Raw genomic sequence first — 19,647 nt, 5'->3', positions numbered from 1 at the left:
CACTGTTTCCGTGCAAAATGTAAACAAAGATAAAAAGATGCCACCTATGCCACACAAAATGAAAAGAGGTGGCAGCGCCGCTTTTCTTGTGAGTAATACAGTTTTTTCTCCTATTAGAATTTAGAATTGGTTAGTGAGTGCACTCAGTTCACAATGTCGCACCAAACAGGCATCAAAGGTAAGCTAGCGGAACAGCTAGATAGAAAATAAAAACATAAATATTATTTTTACATTGTTATTATTATCAGCCAACGAGCAACTAGCGAAAGTGTTTGCCAAGGCCAAGAACGGTAAAATACGGGTGATAAAAGTATCAATTGAAAATGGTGAGTAGATCACACACACATAGATATACACATATCTATATCTATATGTATATGAATATGAATCAAAATATAACACCGGAAATGTGATTTCCGGTTGCTAATTCGCCCTCACAGAGCAGCTCAGCTGCAGCGCCACAGCTGATGTGAAAAAAGACTGGGAGCGGGACTATGATAAGCTAATGTCACCCCTAATTGAGGAGAATGTTCCCTGCTATCTGTTGTATCGCATGGATACGAAGCTGCCTCTGGGCTATGGCTGGCTACTAATCAGTTGGATTCCAGACACTGCCAGCATTCGCCAAAAGATGGTCTACGCCTCAACGAAAGCAACACTCAAGACCGAATTCGGTTCGGCGTACATCGTGGAGGAGTTGCATGCCACGACTCTAGAGGAAACCACTCTGGAGGGTTACAAAAAGCATAAGCGTGAATTTGCTGCGCCGGCGCCGCTGACTATGCGCGAGGAAGAGATAAAGGAACTTCAGAAATCCGAAGTGCGCACTGAGATATCCACGGATACACGGCACCAGACGCTGGGCGGCATCTCCTGTCCACTGACGGACGCAACGCGGACAGCAGTGCAGGATATGTTGCGCGGCAACTACGACTACTTGCAGTTCCGCATTAGCCTGGAGGAAGAGCGCATTCATGTATCCAATGCAGCCAATGTGGAATTGAGCGATCTACCAAAGCAGGTGCCCGACGACCATGCGCGTTACCATCTATATCTGTTCAAGCACACCCACGAGGGCGACTATTTGGAGTCCTTTATATTCATATACTCTATGCCCGGATACTCTTGCTCTGTGCGCGAGCGCATGATGTACTCCAGCTGCAAGGCTCCGTTCCTTGAAGAGCTAGCCGCTTACGGCATAGAAATAGCCAAGAAGGTGAGCAAATCACGCTCAGTGCAAGGCGCTGATGGAAACTAATTTGATCTTTTTAAAATACAGCTGGAAATCGACAGCGGCAACGAACTCACCGAGCAATACCTGCAGGACGAGCTGCATCCCAAGAAGATATTGCATCGCCCAGCGTTTGCAAAGCCAAAGGGCCCACCGAACCGCGGAGCCAAGCGCCTAACGCGTCCCACCACCGAAGACGAAGTCTGAAACTTATCGAGTCATGTTCTTCACACGCATATTTATGTTTCTTGTTTTCCTCGCAAAGCATTTAATTTATTGCATTTCAATTCTGTGCTCCATCTTCACTGTATCTGAGTCATATCTGTATCTTTAGTTGCACTAGGCATCAACTGAACAACTGAAACGCATAGCAGCAGCCGACATGGGCTTCCTTAAACGTATTATCTATACGACATTTCGAGGACATTATTGCAATTTATTATTTAAATAAAAAATATCTAAATCTACATTGAGCCGCTTCACTTGACCGACTCCAATGTCACCGTCTCGCCAACACGCTTGTCGTGCGCGGTGAATAGCTCGGGCGCATCCTTTTTGGCCTCGTTCTTCAAGGCTTGATGTATGTCATCGTCTCGCTGCACCCGCCATTTGTACTGCCAGTAACGCACCTCTTCCATTGTGGTGCCCGAGGCCTTCATTAGCAGCAGCGATGCCGCACCGGCAACGCCGCCCATAAAGCCGCCAATGATGCCTCCAGCTGCCATGCCACGCAGACCCAAATTGAGTTTATAGAGCGCGCCAGTTATTGAGCCCGCTGCTAGGTACTCGTAAATTGACGACTTGCCCCGGTAAACGGATATACCGGTTATGATGCCGCTGGTGGAAGAGCCAACTTGTTAGGAATCATGTAGCCCAAGTTATTATTTATAAAGACTTACAAGTAGGAGGTGGTAAACAGGCCGACGCGCCAGCCCCATTTGAAGCCGCCTTTTGCGAAATTCACCGTAAACTGATCCTGCAGCTTTTTCTGCAAGTTTCATTGAAAAGTGTACTCATTGAATTCACTGCATGAGCTGTGTTATCTTACCTTGGCATCAAAATGTGATTTGAACGCTGTCGCTTGATTATTCTCCATGAAGTTCATGTAGCTGACTCGTGATTGTGTAACACCGCCATAGAGGGCTCCAACGAGGAAGCCGAAGAAGCCCACTTGGTATATGGAGTTGAGTTCTGATGATATGCTGCCGAATTCACTGTAATATGAGTTATTGTTATTTCAATTCTCTTCACATCGTTTCAGTTGCTTTAATTACTCCACGGTAAACATTTGCTTGAGCCGCTCCAGGCCAGTTTCATCGTCTCTCCTATTAGCTAAGAAAGATTTGTATGTTTTGCTCTCTTTGTCGACAACATCGTTAGCGCTGCGGTCAATGCCCGGCAGAATGCCGGCAATCAGAAACCGGCCACCTTTCCTTAAAAAACTCATGTGAAGTCCAGCGTTAAATAACAAAAAAGCACAAGAAAAACATGCAACGGTACAAACAGCTGTTCCCGGCTGATAGCGATGAGCACGCGATATCGTAAAGTCTGTCGTAAACAGACCATGAAATGTATGAGGAGGATACCCTATGTAAAAAACATTAGAAAGCAGATTGGCTTAGCAAACATTAAAGGCGGAATATCATTCACGATTCTTAAATCTAAAATCAACAATTATTCTTCATCTTTGAGCTACTATCTACAATAATGTATTTACATATTGAGTATCTCAAAAACCAAACGTTTCAGACCGTCATATCTGGCAAATAATACATGATGAAATTGCTATGCATCTATGCTATGCACAGCATACTGAGCGCTGTAAGCTATCGATATCTGGAAGCATCGTTACTGAACACTAACTATCGATATGTCATGTACTTCGGTGTTAATAACACTAGTCCCAACAAAATAGCCGCTTATTGCGGTGCTTGTAGGATTCGTCGTGTCAATTTCATCAATTTATTAAACAAAATTAAAGGATTGTTAATATACCAAATTCTTTTATTTTCATCAGTGCACAAAGTGCAACAAGCTAACAAGTCAATATGATGTACGATAATGAAGAAGGTAAAAATATGTCTAACAAGATTGCAGCGCACGCCGCGCAAAAAATTAACATGGCGGCGGAGGCGCTGGCGTTGTATGCATAAAATCAACTGAAAAATAAATATTTTTGCAGAGAATTTCGATGAAGAAAATGCAGAGGAAATCTCTCACGAGCTGTGGCAGGAGGCCTGCTGGATCGTGATCAACGCCTATTTTGACGAGAAAGGCCTTGTGCGTCAGCAGCTGGACAGCTTCGATGAGTTCATACAAATGTCTGTGCAGCGCATTGTTGAGGACTCGCCGGCCATTGAGCTGCAGGCTGAGGCCCAGCATACATCCGGCGAAGTGGAAACACCTCCCCGATTTTCCCTAAAATTCGAACAGATTTACCTGTCCAAGCCGACGCATTGGGAAAAGGATGGCTCACCCAGTCCTATGATGCCCAACGAGGCGCGCTTGCGCAATTTGACCTACTCAGCTCCGCTATATGTGGATATTACAAAGACAAAGAATGTCGAGGGCATGGAGCCCCTGGAGACGCAACATCAGAAAACCTTCATTGGCAAAATTCCCATCATGTTGAGATCAACATATTGTCTGCTCTCCCAACTCACCGATCGTGATTTGACTGAGCTTAACGAGTGCCCGCTAGATCCGGGTGGCTACTTCATCATAAACGGCTCGGAGAAAGTGCTCATCGCTCAGGAGAAGATGGCCACGAACACGGTGTACGTATTCAGCATGAAGGACGGCAAGTACGCCTTTAAAACGGAGATACGCTCCTGCCTGGAGCACAGCTCGCGTCCCACCTCCACGCTCTGGGTGAACATGATGGCGCGTGGCTCGCAAAACATCAAGAAATCGGCGATTGGACAGCGGATCATTGCCATTCTCCCGTACATTAAGCAAGAGATACCCATTATGATAGTTTTTCGTGCCCTGGGATTTGTGGCTGATCGCGATATTTTAGAGCACATTATATACGACTTTGACGATCCAGAGATGATGGAGATGGTGAAGCCCTCTCTAGACGAAGCTTTCGTGGTGCAGGAGCAGAATGTGGCCCTCAATTTCATCGGCGCTCGCGGCGCACGCCCCGGCGTTACCAAGGACAAGCGTATAAAGTATGCCAAGGAAATTCTGCAGAAGGAAATGTTGCCGCACGTTGGCGTCTCTGACTTTTGCGAGACAAAGAAGGCATATTTTCTAGGCTATATGGTGCATCGCTTGCTGCTGGCCTCGCTGGGTCGCCGAGAGCTCGACGATCGTGATCACTATGGCAACAAGCGCCTGGATCTTGCTGGTCCTCTGCTGGCCTTCCTCTTCCGTGGCCTCTTCAAGAACTTGATGAAGGAGGTGCGCATGTACACACAGAAGTTCATTGACCGCGGCAAGGACTTCAATTTGGAGCTGGCCATAAAAACAAATATTATCACTGACGGCCTGCGCTACTCGCTGGCTACCGGCAACTGGGGCGATCAGAAGAAGGCGCATCAGGCTCGCGCCGGCGTCTCGCAGGTGTTGAATCGTCTCACATTCGCTTCCACATTGTCCCATCTGCGTCGCGTAAACTCGCCCATTGGACGCGACGGCAAGCTGGCCAAGCCACGTCAATTGCATAACACACTGTGGGGCATGTTGTGCCCGGCAGAGACGCCTGAGGGCGCAGCTGTGGGCTTGGTAAAGAATCTGGCACTGATGGCCTACATATCTGTGGGCTCACAGCCGTCGCCGATTCTGGAGTTCTTGGAAGAGTGGTCCATGGAGAATCTGGAGGAAATCGCGCCCTCCGCGATTGCAGATGCTACCAAAATCTTCGTGAATGGCTGTTGGGTGGGCATACATCGAGATCCCGAGCAATTGATGGCCACCCTCCGTAAGCTGCGCCGTCAGATGGACATCATTGTATCAGAGGTGTCCATGATTCGCGACATTCGCGATCGTGAGATCCGAATCTACACAGATGCGGGTCGCATATGTAGACCTCTGCTTATTGTCGAGAATGGCACGCTGCTGTTGAAGAAGACCCACGTGGAGATGTTAAAGGAGCGAGACTACAACAACTACAGCTGGCAGGTGCTGGTTGCTTCCGGTGTCGTTGAATACATTGACACACTCGAGGAGGAGACGGTCATGATTGCCATGTCGCCCTACGATCTCAAGCAGGACAAGGACTACGCCTATTGTACCACGTACACTCACTGTGAAATTCATCCGGCCATGATATTGGGTGTTTGTGCTTCTATTATTCCCTTCCCCGATCACAACCAGAGTCCACGTAACACCTATCAAAGTGCTATGGGTAAGCAGGAGACGATTGCTCTGTATAAATTGTATATTAATAATTTCCCTCTATTTCCGGGCTCTAGGTAAGCAGGCTATGGGTGTTTATATAACCAACTTCCACGTACGTATGGACACCTTGGCGCACGTACTGTATTATCCCATGAAGCCATTGGTGACGACGCGATCCATGGAGTATCTGCGTTTCCGTGAGCTGCCTGCCGGCATCAATTCCATTGTGGCTATTTTGTGCTACACTGGCTACAACCAGGAGGATTCCGTTATCCTGAACGCCTCAGCTGTGGAGCGTGGCTTCTTCCGGTCGGTGTTCTATCGATCGTACAAGGATGCGGAGAACAAACGCGTGGGTGATCAAGAGGAGAACTTTGAGAAACCGCATCGCGGCACCTGCCAAGGCATGCGAAATGCTCATTATGACAAACTGGACGATGATGGCATCATTGCGCCTGGCATTCGCGTCTCTGGCGACGATGTCGTCATTGGCAAGACAATTACGCTGCCCGAGAACGACGATGAACTGGACAGCAATACAAAGCGATTCGCCAAGCGCGATGCCTCCACATTTTTGCGTAACTCTGAGACGGGCATTGTGGATCAAGTTATGCTGACACTAAACAGCGAGGGCTACAAGTTCTGCAAGATTCGTGTGCGTTCCGTGCGCATACCACAGATTGGCGACAAGTTCGCCTCTCGTCACGGACAGAAGGGTACATGCGGCATCCAGTATCGACAGGAGGACATGCCGTTCACCTGCGAGGGGCTAGCGCCAGATATTATCATCAATCCCCACGCCATTCCCTCTCGTATGACAATTGGCCATTTGATCGAGTGTCTGCAGGGAAAGCTTGGCTCCAATAAGGGCGAAATCGGCGACGCCACGCCCTTCAACGATGCCGTCAACGTACAAAAGATTTCTACTTTCCTTCAGGAGTACGGCTACCATCTGCGTGGCAATGAGGTCATGTACAATGGACACACTGGACGGAAAATCAATGCTCAGGTAAAGAATATTCTCGCTGTATGAATGAATGAATATTAAAACAATGTTGTCTGTCTGTTGCAGGTGTTTTTGGGCCCAACCTACTATCAGCGTCTCAAGCACATGGTGGACGACAAAATTCACTCACGTGCCCGTGGTCCAGTGCAGATCCTTGTGCGCCAGCCTATGGAGGGCAGAGCTCGTGACGGCGGCTTGCGTTTCGGCGAGATGGAGCGTGACTGTCAAATCTCTCACGGCGCCGCTCAGTTCCTGCGCGAACGACTGTTCGAAGTGTCCGATCCGTATCGCGTGCACATTTGCAACTTTTGCGGCCTGATTGCCATTGCCAATCTGCGCAACAATACGTTCGAGTGCAAAGGCTGCAAGAACAAGACGCAGATCTCGCAGGTGCGACTGCCGTACGCGGCCAAGCTGCTCTTCCAGGAGCTCATGTCCATGAACATAGCGCCGCGCCTGATGGTTAGCTGAGCTCCAGATAATTTATATTAATGTAATAAGCATCCCATCGGAGCTCTTTGTACTTCTTTTAGTAAATAATGATTTTCTCATAACTATGACCAACTTAAACCCTATGCGAATTGTATTTTCTACATTGTCTTCTAAGTCCATCTGGCAAGTGGAGCAAATGCGTGCGCAGATTTGTAAAGATGTGAACGTGTCTGAGACTCTTAAATAGCTTTGCGAAAGTCTGCATAAAGAGTTTACAATTTTTAAATAATCTGAACTGAAGAGATTTCTCAAATGAATCTTTCTGGTTTCATACAAAGCTTGTAACGTGTATTGAAGCAATGCAATATTTCAGAATTATTAACTATAAGAGAAGAGTTGGGAGTGCATAATTATGCACTCTAGCTACCTCTTTAAGACAAACTCTCAATATTGCCAATTTGTTGTTAGCCTATAATATGATATGATATGTGTTTGGTTATTTGGTATACTTCCGTTTATCCTGTAAATCTAAATCTAAACATGTCTGTACCTATCTATATATTTATGTATGTCTGTATATATCTATATATGTCTGTCAGTCTGACTGTTAGCGCTATATCACTTCTTCAGAGTCGGCATATTTCAACGCAATCGGGTTTTCAAAGCAGGTTTAGCGTACTTCATCATTCATCATTAATTATTTCAACATATAGGCTTGCAGATTAGATTTATGGGCATATGAAAATTCAATAACTTAGTATTAAGAAAAAATGAATAGAAGTTTAGATGAGTACTAGGTAAATTCCTAGTCGAGTAATTATTTAAAATGTTCATTTGCCTCTCTTTGAAGATCTTCGTTTTCGGTTTACTTTCGACTTTTCCCCGGTATCGCCAACTGCAGCTAGCAACTATCTTATGTCTATTCGAGTGTATTCGCACAGGGGCTCCATGATGGCTTTCCATTCATTTCATTTTGTTGCTATTTTTGCTTTCTATGAATTTGACGTAATGTTTGGCCCGCGGTCTGTGCTGGCCGATGACAAAAGGGGATTAGTTCTTTGTTGTGATGCTGGAGCTTTGAGTTGGCTTTAGTTGTGGCAACCAATTGACTGACAGTTATTAATTGCCGCTTGACGTGAGCCCGGTGCGAAGCGCGTGAAATTGAACTTGTCAGGGGCTTTGGGGGGCTGGCGCTGTTGCCACCGCCCATCATTCAGCGGCAACTGCGGCCGCCTTTGTTATGGATAATTGAAATGGCATGTAAATCGTCTCGCCAAAGCGTGTCTGATAAGAGCCTTTCGGCAGTGCTTAAACAACTCCAGAGGCATTTATTTATAGCGGCTTATATACATAACATAAAAAACTTAAAAGCTTAAGTGCAACAAGGATGCAGCAGTCGGAACTACCCTTCGCCTGTTCACTTATCGCCGTTGCGGAAAACGGTGATCGCATAGAACTCGGGCAGTCGATAGACCTTTAGGCGCTCGTGACTGAATTGTCCATTGGCCCGTGCCTTCACAAAGAATATGTCCTTAATGCTCAGCTCTTTGCGCCGCTGCTGCTTCTCCACAAGTCGCTGCTGCTTGGGTCGATAGCCATCCAATTTGTCCGGGAGCAACTTGACGTAAATTATGTCCTGCTCCCCATCGCCCGCCGCTGTGCGCGCCTGATAGAGAAACTCCTGCGTTTCGGGATAGATTAGCAGCGGCTCAATGGGCAGCACTTCACTTGGTGCCTCTGGATATGTCACCAGATTCCTGTCCAAATTTGAAACTGGAGCACCAAGCGATTTGTCGACAGTCCAGCTGAAGCACATGCAGATTATCAATGCTGAATGGACGGGCTGTGGAAAGAAAGGAATGATTTAGTTATTATAGATAAATAAATTAAATAAATTTGTTTAATATTTTTATTATAGTAAACACCAATTGGTAATAGAGGTGAAGTTTTCTTTTGCATTTATATAATTTTGAAAGTGAACAATTTAAAAAAAATATAAATACAAATATAAAAATTATAATATATAATAAATATTGTATACAGATAATAAGAAATTATAACACAATATAACTATATAATAACTGTTGGCATTAGGTAACACGGTGGCAAATTCCGCAACTTATTATTTTAGATTTTGTTATTACTATTGTGAGTATTATTTAAAGTTTATTATATCTCCATCAGTAACAAGTACTTAAGTTATTTGTTGTATAAAAAATGCTTAGCAATCAAGCTACTAATTAGTTTTGCGATAGTATCCGACCATGGCCAGACAAAATTGTTTTGTTATCTAAACGAAAAATCATCACATTTTATTTTAACTATTTTTAGATAATTTTTACACTTTTTAGTTTGTGTCCCGTTTTGCAGTTACCGTTTTGGGCTTAGGCTGCGACATGTTGTCGATAAATCGTAGCACGCTGATTAGGCTTTAAGGCAAATTGGATTCTATAATTTAAGCCGATTTACGCGCTGCCAATATATATATATAATAATAGCCGAATGTCGCGATCAGAGCCGTTGAGTGCGAATAGTTCAGAGCCAAGCGCGACGCGCAAATGTTAAGCAGAGACTGGCGCGCGACAAGGCCAGGTTACTTCATTTACCAAGTCCAAGTCCAACGACGACTGTCTCTGCGTCTGCGTAAGCGTCGCCAGCGTCATCAGCGACGACGGCGACGACGACGGCGACGGCGTTCTGCGCAAAATGAATTGTAAATTGAAGGTAAATAAATAACGGCTAAGTAAAATGTTAAATGTAGAGGCGTTGAAGCTTTGAAGCTGCTAAGTAGCTGCCGGTGTCTTCAAATGACAGCAGCTAATAATAATATTCATAATATTATTGATATTAATTGATCACTAGGTCGTTGGGGCCGGGCCAAGTCAGCGCGGGTTCAATGCTATCGACATGCTGCGCCCCTAGAAGCGCTCCAACACCCGCAGCAGATGCTCAGCTCACAGGCATTTACATTTAGAAACAACAAGGTTTGCTTGTGTATTTTATGCTTTTACGCGCAATGATGTCAATTTTATTATTATTGCCCAGATAAATACATAAGAGTGAGAAAGAGAGAGTGAGAGGGGAAACAAAACATACGTTGAAATGTTTAATTAGCAAATATTTGCGCTTTGCTGAAGAACTGTTTGGTTCTGCTTGACTATTGTCTCTGGCCAAATTATAATAAAAATTTCTATGATTTGTGGTATTATTAGCCTAGCTGATTGGCTACTTTGAATTGACATTGATGAGCTTCTGCGACTGTTGATTGCAATTGAACGTTGCTCGCTGTAAGCAGAAGCGTTTATTGAATTTGAGATTTATGAATACGAATGACGTGGAAACCCTTACGAAACTTTTGCTTCGGTCGTTTGAGTAGTATATAATTGATCATTATAATTGTCAATAAATTGCGGAATATTAATATAGCTTCATGCTGTAAAGGAGCGGGTGCGAGAGGGATTGCAATGTTAGATATATTCTTGAGTAATTTTTTTCTGATAAAATAAGTACAATTGTTCTTCTTATTGGGTAGATTATTAATGATATATAGGCGTGAAATAAGCATTAGCTTTAATAGGTAGCGCCGGCTGATCTCCTTTAAAGATGATATTATAAAGACATATAGGTTGTCATTACATTTAGTTGTAGTTGTCGTTGTGGTTGTTGCTGCTGTTGCTTTCCAGGGAGAGTATTATGGAGTCGGTTATTTATACCTATTTTTTTCAATTTTGTGGAGTTTAAAGAAAGGTGTTAAATACCTCAACTAAGTGACAACATTGGCATCAGTCTTTTGTTTTGTTTTTGTTTTTTTTTTTTTTTTAATATTTATTTTGATAAAAATAATTTTTGAGGAGCAAAAAATATTTGTATTAAGTAATTGAAATTTTCTACAAACCGAATATTTAATATTTAATTTAATTTAATTTAAAAATGTTAGTCCCAACACCTCTCAACTTTATTCTGTCGAAGATCATGTCCTCAAACCTAATATAATAAATAAATAAATAAAACAGCAGACCAACATGAATATAATTTTTAATTATCTCCAATTTCTTATTTTCAATAATTTTTGTAAGCACAATTGGCGTAACGTCCCTAACTATTTTACATAATTTATTGGGCTGACCTTAAGTTTAGCTATTTACCAAATAAATTCGAAATATTGTTATTTACTGTCCAAGTAATTTGTAATTAATCATGCGTGCTATGGACTCCATTGCCCCACAAAATAAAAAAAAAACCTCTGCCTAACAAGATTGTAGACACAATATCTAATGATGTTTACGCAAGCTAGAGGAAACCATGCATCAGCTCTTGAAGTAAAAATCACATCAAACTAAGCCCAAGTGATTGAAGTAGCAACAAAACACGCTGCGCTCTTAAGAGCCACCGACTGGGCACCATCAAGGCCACAAGCGAAATTTAATCGCTTTAAATGTGAAATTATTTACAAGCTAGAAAAAATAGAAAAAAGAGCAATACATAAAAAAATGAAACTGAAATGAGGCTGAAATTGAATTCGAAGCACATCACATAATCAAAACAGTTGTCGCTTGATTTCATTTTCGAGCGCGCATCGAGTATGAATTCGTGATTTTTTAATTGCAAGAGCGCATCTCTCACCTGTTTTGCTTACGGCTTACGGCGTACGGCTTACGGCTTATGCTTTCAGTGCGATCTCATTTGAGCCCACTCTATGCTCTGGTATTCAATTTTCGTTTCGTTTCGTTCTATTCCACCAGAAGCGAACACGATTAATGGCCACATTCGTATGCAGCCGGGGAGTTGTGTGAAAGGTGAATACTTATGGCATATCGAGTCGCCTCTGGCGTTACTTAGCTTTGATTCCGATGGTGCTACCGTGCTACCGCAAATGGCACGAAAAGTGAAAGCCCAGCTGTGGCGCCAGCAATAGCCATAAATATACACACATATATGCATACATACATACATATTGTGGTTTATTGTCTGGCAAAGCGATTAGCTCACAGAGTTATTGATTTGTTAGTTGGGGCGCCTAATTTAAACTGGCGGCCATTGGCATTTCTCTTTAAAATGCAAATATGCTTATTATACCAAAGTCGAATCTCTCATGATAGTTAATATGTTTCTGCTAATATTATCAGCTCATCTTGCTTTCATCATTCGCTTCCGCATATATGGATTATATTTGGGTGATAATCTTTTCGAATCAAATTTAATTGTTAAATAAGTCACGCGATTGTTTTATAACATTCTTTTTATGACTGAGTCTTTCCTTTAAGTATTTACTATAAGTATTTCCTCTAAGTATTTTCTTCAAGTATTTCCTTTAAGTATTTCCTCTTAGTCTTTAATGCATAGCTGAACGATCACTTCACTTTACTTTACTGCACTGCTCGACTGACCCCTACCAGTCTTGGGCGACTGAAGAATTGCTGCAGCTCCTGCCCTTTATATAGGGCACCTTTCCCTCAGTCACTAAAGTCGCTCTCAAATGTTGAGCCCGACGATAGCTCTTTGCAGTCGAGCCTTAAGTAACCAATGGGAACACTCTCTGCTGCTGCAAGCATTCTAGCTTCGTTTTAAATGATCTTCGGTCCTTCCTCTCTATTCCTTACTCTTGTAGGGTACAGAGACAGAGAGACAGCCAGAGAGACGTATGAACACCTCTACATTTCACTTTACTGCACTGCACGACTGACCTCCACCAGGCCTGGGCGACTGAGGAATTGCTGCAGCTGCTGCCCTTTATATAGGGTGTTCCTGACTCTACAGAGAGGCAGCCAGAGAGACATACGATCGTATATTTGTGAACACGTCGAACTCCATTAGCTATAAGAGCTAGAGAGCCAGGCCCTATGCGTGTGCACACATACATTCTAACAAGCTTGAGCCGTATTCTATGTGGATATGCGTGCATTCTATACTAGAATTCTACGAATCGAAATTGTTATTTAATTGTGGTTACTGCTTAAGTGAATTGATGCAAAGATTTCTAAGAAATTGTATAAAACTATATAAACACCATATATGTATATACCATACACTTAGAAGCAGCTCATTATGTATGCATATTTTTGGGTATTGATATATGGTATATGTATATATATGGTATATGTATATGCGAACCATGTTTAACTTTACGTCTGCTGCTTTTTAAGCAAACTTCAGGCTCAAAGTTGTTAGGTAAACCTCACACCTGCTGCAGTTACGCATCAGTTCTTTTTAGTGATTCCTTCTATTTCTAGTTATGGTTAAACACTTTGAATATGAAATGAACTAAGCAGCTTTGCCTGTTCATTGATTTCAATTCTATTTACAAATAAAATCATAACAGAATGATATTTTAGGAATTCATGTATATATTCAGCAGCCGAATTTCACCAAAGATTTATTGAAACTACTTCTAGCAAATTGGTTTTCCGTGTCATACTATTTAAACCAGAGATACATTCACAAGTCAGGGAAAGTTTGCGAAAACATTTAAGTATGGTGTACGTACAGGCAGCTATAAAATGTTTAACTGTAGCCCGCCTTAACGCCCAAAACTATGGCTCGTTCAATGTGCTTTTCCAGCTACGTGATGAAATAAAATTATACTGAAGGAGAATCTAAAAAGCCAGAAAGGTGCTTCACTGTACAATAAGGCACGAGGAAGACAAGTCGGTGCTCTTTTAATTACCATAATTACATAACTGCACACACGCACAGGCACACGCACAGACACACACACACACACACACACACACACACACACAGACACACTTACAATGATAATATTGCGGTTGCCTATAAGTATGCAGCACTTGTAATTGGTGGAAGCGAAACAGCAAATGTTTGTGGAGTGGGCTAAGTGCAAAAACGACAGGGAGAGAGTGAGGGAGGGAGTGATGGCTGCAGGTCAGGCATGTGCCACCCTGTTGCTCTGCTTTTATTGTCCTTATCGCATAAACTTAAATAGTTTTTACCAGCCACTTTGCGGTTTTTAAGTTATTTTGCGTGCAGCACTCTCAAGTCGCCTACTCAAGCACGGGAAACCCAGCTCTCCTACACGTCTCTCTCTCTTCCTCTGATACTTTTCCTCGCTCGTATTTTCTTTATTGTTTGCTGCCAGGGCAAATTAAAGCTGACTTTTGAAGTGCTGTGCGAGAGCAGCAAGGAGCAGGTGCTTAGAGTCTTGCGAGGGGCGCCAAAGTTCGAATGTTAAACTAGTTATTTGGCTAATTAAATCGCAGGTCCAGTTTGATATTCATCTGGCCGCAAGCCTTATTTGCAACTTTTAATTATTGCTCATAAGATGGGGCCAGCTTAAGGTACATTCAGACCCCCCAACTTGCACGCCAACCCAGCCCACTTAATGCTTCCTACCATACCTTAGCACGTAGCCGCCCGGCTTAAATGTTTCGCAATTAATTTTCATGCAACTCGGTTATTAACCCACCTAACATATGAGGCGAGTGGGTCGATGTGGTCTTTGTTGGCCTCTTTAATTTTCCCAGCGATTTGTTCAGCTCGGGGGCGTGTTGCCGGTGGGCGTGTTTGCCGTACTAAATCAAAGCTCTTGCCTATTTTTATTCACACGCTCTTGCATTTATAATTGCAAAATAACTAGTGATTAGCACGTTTAGTTATTCGGGCCGACGATTCGACTTTAGTTATTAAACAAAGGTGCTCACTGATGGGAATTAAATTGATTCAAATATCTATTTCAATAAATATAAATTACTAATTAGTGGAAATATTTATTAATTAGTCACTGTTAAAGAGAATATTTTTGCCATACAATATATTTATATATGTATAATCCACATTTTTATTGCTGTAAACTATTTTCATTTATTACATTTTACCGACAAATTATTCAATCGGATAAAAATTTATGCAGAGCACTAAAAAATGTACATCAAAAAAATAGGCCTTAAATTTGTTACATATGTAAATTCCATTCCAGCAATAATAATAAAAAACTGGTGTCAAACAATTTAATTTTCAATTGCAAGCAAAGTATTTGTTTGTGACATAATTTAAATTCATATCAGATTTACATTTAATTGTGTTATTGGGGATCGTTTAGGCTTATGACATTGAACTGTCGCTCCATAAACAAATTAATGTTAAATCCATTGCAATCAGCAACTGGAAGCTCAATTGTTGACTGTAACAAGTTTTCATTTTGGATAAGCATTAACTAAAGATTTAATTATTGGACATTATTTACACTTCGTGGGAAACCACTCTGTGCTGTATAAGCCATACAAAACCTAGTCCTTCCATTATTATAAAGGACTACACACATTTAATATTCTATTATGAATTAGGTAGAATTCAATTAAAATTTTGTGAAAGCTTTTGAATTTGATAATAAAAACAAATTATTTTATGCATTATACCATACATAAATATGTGTAACGCCATAAAGTTCACTACTACTACTACTGCTACTACTAATTGTACTAATGCTAAAATCGACTATTAGTACGACTTCTACGACTACTACTACTAATTGTACTACTGCTCATACCACTATTAGTACGACTTCTACTAGTATTACTACTACTACTACTAATTGTAATACTGCTAATACGACTATTAATACGACTTCTACTAGTACTACTACTTCTACTACTACTACTACTAATTTTAATACTGCTAATACGACTATTATTAGTACGACTTCTACTACTATTTCTACTACTACTACTACTAATTGTAATACTGCTAATACGACTATTAGTACGACTTCTACTACTACTTCTACTACTACTACTAATAATTGTACTGGTGCTTCTATTGCTATTACTACTATTACTATTGCTACTCTTACTACTAGTACTACGTCTACAAGTAAAACTGCTACTAGTCGTTCCTCTTCTACAACTATTACTAAAGCTACACCTACAACTACTACCATTATTATTAATACAAATATTACAACTCTGACTATCATTACTACTACTAATGCCACAACTAATAATATAACACAAACAATTTAATTTATGACAAATTATTTGAACTTGACTTGCGTTTTCTGGCTTGAGTCTGAATGCAAATAAGTCATACAAAAGGCATTTATTAGGAAAGCATTGGTACTTATGCGTACTTATTTATTTAGCAAACAATCTGAGACTAGAATTTTAACTTTATTGACCTGTTGTCCAATCGGGCCAAATGGCCAGGTTATACGTGCGTGCGTGTCTATCGAATTGCCTTTGCTGGCAATTTCAATTTCATGATTCGGTCACAATTTCCATTGTCGAGCGCCCCAAATGCATTTGGCTTTCATAAATAAATAAGTCCGTTAAATTGTCCATGCTCCAGAGGCTCAGTGCCTGTCTTCTGGCCATGCTCTGCTTTCTGCTTGTTTGTCACTTTCTGGCATCGGATTTGAATGTTACTTTGCTATGCTTATCACGTGCCCCAGTCCATGTCCATGTCCATGTCCATGTCCAACCCAGTGCTGAGTCCATGTTAAAATTGTCAGATGTTTGCTAGCTATTATCCCCACGGCTCAAGCGGCCATTTAAGCAGCTTACAGAAAATGCGATTGAAAATTTCCATGAATTTCTGTTTTGCCAAACGTAAACCGAAACAAACAAAAAATATATATACAAAACATTTACAGCATCCGATTTGTAACTAACGTCGAGCTTTAAGTTCGTTTTCTAGTTACTCACTCGTTAGCTGATTATAATTAACTGCATTGAAATGCTGCCCAACGTCTTTCAACTGGCAAGTAATTGATTTTCGCAAAACACTTTTGATATTCCATTAAATGCCAAAAGTTGCTGGCCATGGCTAAAAAACGAGGAAAAATGGCGTAACTTTGATTGCAAATGTTGTTTGCCTCAACCAAAGCTCACTTTGTGTGCTCGACTAAGTGAGAGAGGGTGTAATGCAATAATACAAATTGTAGCAGGAAGTGGAGGGTACGGCTGAATGCATTATCTATCAATATATCCCCATCACTTTCTCACTTTTAATTCTAACTATGCTCGTTCGACTTTTTTATATAAAGCAATTGTCTATTCATAAAAGAGAGCCTTGTATATATTCTCTTGTCATTAGCAGAGATTTTTCGTTCCAAGGGGTATCTTATAGTTGTTTACTCCCACGCCCGCTGAGCTCTTCGTTTGTCTGTTGCAAATGCAGTTGTGTTCGTGCCCGCTTTTTGCAGCTATTTTGACTGTTTTCCTTTGCTTCCTTTCCTTTCTCTCTTACATTTTTTAGCAGATACTTTTCATTTTTTTCGTTCATGGCATTTTCCATTTACCCACCTTGTGTACCTTTTGCCTTGCAAAACAAATCCTAAATCGAGTGTGACCTGGCTATGTTTACTGCTTAGTTCTGCCAGCAGCTGCAGCATGAAACAATTTGATGCCAATGTCAACAGCGAAGCATTTAGAGCAACAAAAATTGAGCCATGAGCTTATCTTTATGCATTTCGCTTTTTGCATATATAATATAAAAGAGTTGACTTCATATTTTGCAAGGTAAATCTGGTAGTTTTAGAAATTGATTTTTCGTTGAGGCAGGAAAAATAATAAATACTGCATTTGCTTCTAGCATTTAAAATTAAACTTATTGAAGTTTATCTAAAAATTGCAATCAATTAAATTTTTTCAGGGAATGCGAAACTGATGCAAGATAGAGGAAAATTTGTAATTATTTTTTTTTATGTTTTTCTCTTCTTTTGATATAAATACTGTTGCTTAAAAAACAAGAAAGTCTCCTTTAAGTAACATAAACTTGTTATACCTCTGCCTGTTTAGCTCTTCGTGTGTATATGTATGCATGTGCATGTCTATGTGTGTGTGTGTGCCTGCGTTTGCTCAAAGTTGCTAGCACATTGACAGGAAACACATAGAGGTCTAATGGCACTTAAACGGTAGAAAAACTATAATGTATACAAACAGAATAACGATATGAGATTGTTGCTTGGACACTGCAGAGACACGGAGACAGAGCGAGATAGACATAGAGAGCGAGACGGAGTCTGCCAGCACAGAAACTTTGCAGACACGCAGCGAAAACTTTTGGCGTACCTGGCGAGTGCGAGTAGTTGAAGATGCGTGTGCCGAGTCTTATTGATGGGCGGACGATGGAAGACAGCCAGCTAGCTAGCTGTATATCTACAGCCTTATCCAGTGATATGTCAACTGTCAACTGCTGTCAATTCTTAATTAAATGTATACCGGCAACTAGGTGACCAGCAGCTGTGCCTAAGCACACTTGATTTATATGAGCCAGTCAGCTGGACGCCGCCTGTCACACACTGTAGTATTCGAGGAAACACAGCTCCAGTCCACAGATACTTTGTAATGGGCGCTGCTCCAGCTACAACTCTATACAGGCTCATACAAGTGTATATATGCACATATAAATGAGATGTCTCATACATAACGATGTGTCTGGAATACCCAATTGTCCTGTCGTGCGGAGTACAGGATATTACTAAAATGATACGCAGCAGTTCTGTGTGTGGTTGCCCTATGTTAATACTGGAATTGCTCTGACATTTTTATTGCTCGTTACTAATAACTTAATTGACATGTTTGATTGCATGTTTGTGCGTGTATGAGTGTGTGTAATTTATGTGCGGTTGTCTGTGTGCTTTCTATGTAATTTGCCCAATTGCTCATTTAAATGCTGTAGTTAAATGCCTTTGTAAAAGTAAAAATATATAACATTTGCATAATTCCTCACTCTCTGTCTCTCTCTCTCCCTCCCTCTCACTCTCCCTGTATGCGTGGCCGTTGATGTGCTTTTAGTTTCGAATTTAATCTTGAGTTATGCCCAGAATGTTGAGTATATCAAGGAATATGTTGATGATATCCAAGTAGAGATTGAGCGTAGCGAAAATGTATTCCTCGGGGCTAATCGCATACTTGTGAGTGCCGCCCATCATTAGCTGAGTATCGTAGACCAGATAGATGGAGAAAAGCACGGCGCCGGCCGATGAATACAACAGTGATATGATTTTGCCATGCATGAAGATGGTCAAGAAGCCAAAGAATAGGAGGGCCACCAAGCAAGCAATCAGAATGCCGCCCATCATTGTGAAATCGTATTTGGTCTGAAAGGCGAACAGCGTCAGGGCCAAGCAAATGGCGGCTGTTATGCCAATTGCAATTAGCACCTCCTTGGGAGCGAAGCGACTGGCCGCGACTCCAAGCAGAAACGATTCAGCGACAGTGAACATGCCCAGAAATATGAAATTGGTGGGCGTCTCGCGGCGCACCCTCTCGCAGCAGATCATGGACAGCATGGTCAGCAGCATGATTCCGATAGCCACCCAGAAGAGCCACAGATGCTGGGCCGCAAAGTTCTTGGCGTCTTCGCTGTACACAAACACAGCCACGGCCCCGAATGTGATCACCAGCTGGCCCAGGAGTATCAAGTACACCTTGCGTATGAATCCACGGCGTATGGTCTCATTGTCAAAGCTCAGACCCTTCGCCTGGGCCTCAGCATCGGAGCCATAGCCAATAGCGACATTCACTTCAGGCCGACTGTGATAGACAGCGTATGGATATTGTTGACCGCAGTCATTTGATGCCATGTCCTCGGTTAGCCAAAGATCTTGAGCCCAGTTGGCAAACGATGAACTGTGCGGAATATCTGAGTTGTTTTATAAAAAGCTAGATCGTCGACC

At 41.9% G+C, this 19,647-nt stretch overlaps 5 protein-coding genes across 7 annotated transcripts; 2 read left to right on the top strand and 3 right to left on the bottom strand.

Annotated features, from left to right (window-relative positions):
* The first annotated feature begins 16 nt into the window (after window positions 1–16).
* On the top strand, window positions 17–1,694 carry twf (twinfilin actin binding protein). The gene is made up of 4 exons (XM_030387825.2): window positions 17–178; window positions 249–326; window positions 441–1,216; window positions 1,280–1,694. Exons 1-4 carry the CDS (start codon window positions 154–156, stop codon window positions 1,436–1,438), a joined length of 1,038 nt encoding a protein of 345 aa, XP_030243685.1. The 5' UTR covers window positions 17–153; the 3' UTR covers window positions 1,439–1,694.
* 140up (RPII140-upstream gene protein) lies at window positions 1,647–2,812 on the bottom strand. Its single transcript, XM_018112144.3, has 4 exons — window positions 2,506–2,812; window positions 2,280–2,445; window positions 2,131–2,219; window positions 1,647–2,068 (listed from the first exon to the last, which is right to left on the bottom strand). Exons 1-4 carry the CDS (start codon window positions 2,676–2,678, stop codon window positions 1,711–1,713), a joined length of 786 nt encoding a protein of 261 aa, XP_017967633.2. The 5' UTR covers window positions 2,679–2,812; the 3' UTR covers window positions 1,647–1,710.
* Window positions 2,813–3,114: 302 nt separating this feature from the next.
* Window positions 3,115–7,151, top strand: Polr2B (RNA polymerase II subunit RpII140). The gene is made up of 4 exons (XM_030387816.2): window positions 3,115–3,301; window positions 3,414–5,582; window positions 5,650–6,584; window positions 6,648–7,151. The coding sequence occupies exons 1-4, from the start codon at window positions 3,280–3,282 to the stop codon at window positions 7,050–7,052; spliced, it is 3,531 nt and encodes a 1,176-aa protein (XP_030243676.1). The 5' UTR covers window positions 3,115–3,279; the 3' UTR covers window positions 7,053–7,151.
* Window positions 7,152–8,274: 1,123 nt separating this feature from the next.
* On the bottom strand, window positions 8,275–16,614 carry LOC115564010 (uncharacterized). 3 transcript variants are annotated; one of them, XM_089256076.1, is made up of 2 exons: window positions 16,096–16,614; window positions 8,275–8,856 (listed from the first exon to the last, which is right to left on the bottom strand). In XM_089256076.1, the coding sequence occupies exon 2, from the start codon at window positions 8,827–8,829 to the stop codon at window positions 8,431–8,433; it is 399 nt and encodes a 132-aa protein (XP_089112202.1). In that variant the 5' UTR covers window positions 8,830–8,856; window positions 16,096–16,614; the 3' UTR covers window positions 8,275–8,430. The 3 variants fall into 3 exon arrangements, with proteins under 3 accessions (XP_089112202.1, XP_030243674.1, XP_089112203.1); XM_030387814.2 differs by lacking the exon at window positions 16,096–16,614 and adding an exon at window positions 9,388–9,583; XM_089256077.1 differs by lacking the exon at window positions 16,096–16,614 and adding an exon at window positions 9,208–9,336.
* Window positions 16,615–18,465: 1,851 nt separating this feature from the next.
* Recs1 (protein lifeguard Recs1) lies at window positions 18,466–19,647 on the bottom strand. The gene has a single exon (XM_030387815.2). The coding sequence runs from the start codon at window positions 19,552–19,554 to the stop codon at window positions 18,772–18,774; it is 783 nt and encodes a 260-aa protein (XP_030243675.1). The 5' UTR covers window positions 19,555–19,647; the 3' UTR covers window positions 18,466–18,771.

The sequence above is a fragment of the Drosophila navojoa genome, chromosome 2 (assembly GCF_054131105.1).
Source record: "Drosophila navojoa isolate 15081-1374.11 chromosome 2, UAZ_NAV_1.0, whole genome shotgun sequence".
Taxonomy (NCBI): Eukaryota; Metazoa; Arthropoda; class Insecta; order Diptera; family Drosophilidae; genus Drosophila; species Drosophila navojoa.
This window is presented reverse-complemented; position numbering and strand designations above follow the sequence as displayed.